General features: G+C 44.9%; 1 protein-coding gene across 1 annotated transcript; it reads right to left on the reverse strand.

Annotated features, from left to right (window-relative positions):
- Positions 1-1,893: 1,893 nt before the first annotated feature.
- LOC144325514 (vomeronasal type-2 receptor 26-like) lies at positions 1,894-5,363 on the reverse strand. The gene is made up of 3 exons (XM_077919009.1): positions 5,307-5,363; positions 3,438-3,564; positions 1,894-2,795 (listed from the first exon to the last, which is right to left on the reverse strand). The coding sequence occupies exons 1-3, from the start codon at positions 5,346-5,348 to the stop codon at positions 1,894-1,896; spliced, it is 1,071 nt and encodes a 356-aa protein (XP_077775135.1). The 5' UTR covers positions 5,349-5,363.
- Between the last annotated feature and the right edge of the window lie 426 nt (positions 5,364-5,789).

A 5,789-nucleotide genomic window follows, 5' to 3' on the forward strand; every position in this document is an offset into this window, starting at 1 on the left:
GATGACAAAATGCTCTTGCAAGAGCGGGTGTCCCAAAAGTAGGCACACTCAAAACCGACAAAGCATGAAATATTCCATATTACTCGAAGCGCAGGTGCCCACCCTTAAATTCCCATTGACTGAGATACCACAAGATTTACAGCCCATCACGACCGCCTAATAACTCTACCCTTATTTGGATTATATCCCTATGCAATTATTTGCTAAGCGAAGCAAAAATACCTGGAGATAAGTGTGAGTTGATGTCTATACTTGCTGACAATTGTCTACCTATCACACCCAAATCCTGACCACTAGCAGGTGTCAGTACAGTGGTACCTTGGGTTAAGAACTTAATTCGTTCTGGAGGTCTGTTCTTAACCTGAAACTGTTCTTAACCTGAGGTACCACTTTAGCTAATGGGGCCTCCCACCACTGCTGCATGATTTCTGTTCTCTTCCTGAAGCAAAGTTCTTAACCTGAGGTACTATTTCTGGGTTAGCGGAGTCTGTAGCCTGAAGCGTCTGTAATCCGAGGTACCACTGTAACTATCTAAAGTTCCATGGGGGGTTCTGTCTTACACGTGGGGCTCTGCAGGGTTCAATTTTATCCCCAATGTTGTTTAACATCTACATGTGACTTCTGAGGAGGGTTATCTAGAGTTCTGGAGCATCTTGTCAGTAATATGCTGATCACACATAGCTCTTCTTCTCCTTTTCACCTGCAAGAGTGGCAGTTTGTGTGCTGGATTGTTGTCTTGGTAATGGACAGGATGAGAGTCAATAAATCTGAAGCTCAATGCAGAGAAGAAAGAGGCACAGTTTGTGGGTGGTTCATTAGACCTGGTGGATGGGAGGTTGTCTGCTCTTGATGGGGCTGAATCCCCTCTGAAGGAGCAGGTTCACATCTCTGGGGAACTTCTGGATCAACAGCTGGTGCTTGAGGCTCAGGTGACCTCCATGGTGCAGAGCATCTTTCATCAGCTTCGGCTCATGGCCAGGTAAAGCCTCACTAACGTTGTCTTTGCTCTGGTAACCTCTAGGTTAGACTAGAAGGCAAAAACCTTCCTCTTCAACCAGGCCTTAGGCTGGTTGACCTCCAGAGCCCTTTTAAATGTGTTGTGGAAGGGGAGATAATTGGATTGTTGTTGTTCTTAACGTTATTATATAGTTTGTGGTTTTAATATTGCAACTCCATGTGGTGAACAACCCTGAGATCTATGTGTGTATACCTGAAGGGACCTTCATCATTCAGCCTGGACACTGAGGTCCAGTTCTGAGGGTCTTCTGGCAGTTCCCATCCTGCATGAAGTGAGGTTACAAGGAACCAGGCAGAGAGCACTCTTGGTAGTGACGTCAGCCCCTGTGGAATGCCACCCCATCAGACATCAAGGAGATTATATAGGCTTTAGAAGACATCTGAAGGCAGCCTAGTATCGGGAAGCCTTCTTGTAGGTGATGTTTTATTATGTTTTTGTATACGCTGGAAGCCACCAAGAGTGGCTGGGGCAAATCCAATCAAATGGATGGGTAATCAATCAATCAATCAATCAATCAATCAATCAATATGAAGCGTGGTATACAAATTGAATAAATAATAATATTAAAGATAATCTGGTTGGCCCCTGTTTGAACAGGATGCTGGACTAAATGCATCATGGGCCGGATCCAGCAAGTTCTCCCAATGTTCTTATGCATTACCACAAAAACTTAGATTTTTGTGTGAACCACTTTGGGCACAAATTGTGAAAAATACTTTAAATACTTATACAGTGACAAGAGAGGAGTGAAAAGACTGAGTATGAAAAAGATAAGAATTAGGACACACAAGGGATTTCCTTGGCCAGTTTTATTCCAACAAATGTCTGCATTTTCTCATAAAGCAACAATTAAAGGCATCAACACAAGTTGACTCTTATTTGCTCCTCAGAATCAAGTGGTCTTTGCTGTTCAAGTCGGGCCTCAGAATGATTATGTACAATTTGGGGAAGAAGATGCAAGCGAGCAGGCCTGCACTGGAGGCCAAGATGCAGAAGATCTCCACAGCCACCATCTGCTTTCCTTTGGTGCTCAGATAAGAGGGAACAAAGGACAGCCAAACACTGCAGAACACCAACATGCTGAAAGTGATGAACTTGGCTTCGTTGAAACTGTCTGGCAAATTCCTGGCCAGGAAAGCCATGGTGAAGCTGACCATGGCCAGGAATCCCAGGTACCCCAGGACACAATAAAACATGGGGGCAGAGCCTTCGTTGCATTCCAGGATGATTTCCTCTGCCAGAGAGTTCATGTCCACATCTGGGAAGGGAGGAGCCGTACAGAGCCAAACAGCACAAATACTGGCTTGAAGGGAGCTGCAAGCAAGAAGAACAGAGATGGCCAGAGATTTCCCCACCCACTTCCTCATCCTGGATCCTGGTTTGGTGGCCATGAAGGCCAGAACCACCGTGATGGTTTTGGCCAAGACACAAGACACCGCAACGGAGAAGATGATGCCAAAGGCCGTTTGTCGTAAAGAGCAGCTCACTGGGTGAGGCTGGCCAATGAAGAGCAAGGAGCAGAGGAAGCAGAGCAAGAGGGCAAGGAGCAGAGTGTAGGTGAGGTCCCGGTTGTTGGCTTTGACAATGGGAGTGTCCCCGTTCTTAGAGAAGACGCCAAGGACCAAGGCTGTGACCAGAGCAAAGAGCATAGCTAAGGCAGCTAATGTGAATCCCAAAGGCTCTGCATAGGAAAGGAAATGTTGTCTCTTGGGAATGCATTGATCTCTGTTGTGGTTTGGAAATTGTCCTTCTTGGCATTTGAAACAATTATCTGTATCTTAAAAATAAAATGAATGATATATGAGTTCCCACAAGCAAGGCAACCTTATTCTTCAGGCATGTTTCATTCTTTGTAATGAAATGGATTCCTCCATCTCCAATGGCCTTTCAAATCTCAAATTTCCTTTGAAAGAAATATTGCTTCTGCCCCCAAAACACAATTCTGAGACATTAATTATTTGGAAACAAGGATCAGAGATTAGTGGATACCAGTAAAATGCAACAGGATTTTTTTCTTCATAAACCATATAAGGGGTATCAATCAAATCTCCAGGAATTTAGTAGGAAGATAGGAAGATACCTTGGAGCAGCAGAATTTGGATTTGTGTTTCTGTCTCTCACCCCTAAAACTATGGGGATGGAGGGTGAGGCAAGTCTTCCCTGACTCCACAGGTGGGGAGGTGGCAGGTGGGGAGCAGGCAGAGAACACTGGACATGATCCACACCTATTTCCACAGGTCTACTTTGTCAAGGTTAAAGATGTGGCTCTAGTTTCCCCACTCTCTGTGTCTGCCTTCTTTTTTCCAGATCTGAGTGCAACTGCTGTCCTGTTTAGGAGTGAGTACTGAACTGTTATTAAGGGGAAACTGTTGAAATAGACTAGGAAGCAAATTATAAAAGAGCAGATGATGTCTCCTACCCGTTTGATTTGAAATCATCCTCTCTGGACATGAAGCACAGTCATAGCAGCAAAATGGCAGCCCCTCCTTCTTTTTCCGGCTGTAGCCTGGCTGGCACCGATCATTGCACAAACCAAGGGGCATCACCTAGCCAGAAAAAGAGGAGAAGAGGAAGCTCCCTTTTGCATGGTAAAGAACACAGTTTGAACCAAAGAGACAAGAGCATTTGGCAGATTCTTGTTATTCCAGAAATGTGGTGTATACAGTTGTACCTCGGTTGTTGAACATTGATGAACATTTTTGTTTCAGAAATGCCGTAAATCCGGAAGTAAATACTTTGGTTTTTGAACATGCCTCTGACGTTAAATCTGCCATGTGGCTTCCACTGAGTCCAAGATCCAATGGCAAGCCACCCCTTGGTTTTTAAACATTTCAGAACTCGAATGGTCTTCTGGAATGGATTACTTTCAGTAACCGAGGTACTACTGTACGTGGATAAATTGTAATATAAATATTGGGAATGAAGCAGAAGGGAAATTGAATCTTCATCTCAATAAGATGGTGGATGGGAAGAGGACAGGGAAAAACAACCGATTCTGAAATAAACGGAGTTGGTAGAGAAGGAAAAATAGGAAGCATATACATTAGAAAAACGCTACAAAACAAAAATTCTTCCTTCAGTACGAATGGGTAACTTATCCTCCCCTTGCCTTCTGAGAAATAAGTGTGGTTTGGTAACATAGGATTTACTCCTACATTAGGGACACGGGTGGTGCTGTGGTCTAAACCCTGAGCCTCTTGGGCTTGTTGATTGGAAGGTCGGTGGTTTGAATCCCCCTGTTGGGTTGAGCTCCCGTTGCTCTGTCCCAGCTCCTGCCAACAGCAGTTCGAAAGCATACCAGTGATAGTAGATAAATAAGTACCATGGTGGTGGGAAGATAACCAGTGTTTCCGTTCGCTCTGGCTTGCATCACGGTGTTCTGTTGCAGCATAGGCGGTTTAGTCCTGCTGGCCACATAACCTGGAAAGGTGTTTGTGGACAAATGCTGGCTCCCTGGGCCAGAAAAGTGAGATAAGCGCAACACCCCATAGTCGCCTTTGACTAGACTTAACCGTCCAGGGGTCCTTTACCTTCCCTTTACCTTTGTTGTTGTTCAGTCATTTAGTCATGTCCAACTCTTCGTGACCCCATGGACCAGGGCACGCCAGGCACTCCTGTCTTCTACTGCCTCCCGCAGTTTGGTCAAACTCATGTTGGTAGCTTCGACAACACTGTCCAACCATCTTGTCCTCTGTCATCCCCTTCTCCTTGTGCCTTCCATCTTTCCCAAAATCAGGGTCTTTTCCAGGGAGTCTTATCTTCTCATGAGATGGGCAAAGCATTGGAGCCTCAGCTTCATGATCTGTCCTTCCAGTGAGCACTCAGGGCTGATGACCTTCAGAATGGATAGGTCTGATCTTCTTGCAGTCCATGGGACTCTCAGGAGTCTCCTCCAGCACCATAATTCAAAAGCATCAATTCTTCGGCGATCAGCCTTCTTTATGATCCAGCTCTCACTTCCATACACCACTGCTAGGTAAACCATAGCTTTAACTATAAGGATCTTTGTTGGCAAGGTGATGTCTCTGCTTTTTAAGATGCTGTCTAGGTTTGTCATTGCTTTTCTCCCAAGAAGCAGGCGTCTTTTAATTTTGTGACCTTTCCCTTTACTCTGACATTAATGTGACCTAGCTAAGCCTGGCAGGAGACCTTACTCTACTGTAGCAACTCCTTCATGCATTAACTGGACTAATGAATATTATTAATACCAGACCTTATTCTTGTATTTGTATTCTGAATATTAAATAAAAATGTTCCCGTTTTTTAAAAACCAAGAGTCCACTCCCACCTGATTGAATGCTTTGTGCCATGTGATGGCTTCTTCATCCATGCTGAAGTTGACATAGTGCGATTCCTGTGGTTCTATCTTTCCTACTTTCACTCACGAGAAGGTTTGGTTGGGGAAAGTAACCCAGTTAATAACGTCAAATCCAGCTGCCAATTCCCCATTCTCATCAAAAGACACAAAGTCCCCAGCACTGTTGTTGAAGGAGATACTCCTCAGGAAAGAGGGAAGCTAGACAGAATAAAACAAGGCAAAGTTTAAAAAGTAAAGAAAGGGACACGCTTGATCCACCTTTGGAGCACGTATGGATTTCTATCAAGTCCACTTAGCCTGATATTTAAGCATTTGAGGGTTCAGTTCTGGGGTTCCATGCGCAAAGGCAAAATTGTGCAAAGTCAGGGACCCCTGGAACTGCCCTTCACAAGGCGGAGAGGGGGCATCCTAGGATCTGGGAAGGTTGCAGGAGGACCCAGGGATGCTCCCAGA

This window comes from Podarcis muralis, chromosome 14, assembly GCF_964188315.1.
Source record: "Podarcis muralis chromosome 14, rPodMur119.hap1.1, whole genome shotgun sequence".
NCBI lineage: Eukaryota > Metazoa > Chordata > Lepidosauria > Squamata > Lacertidae > Podarcis > Podarcis muralis.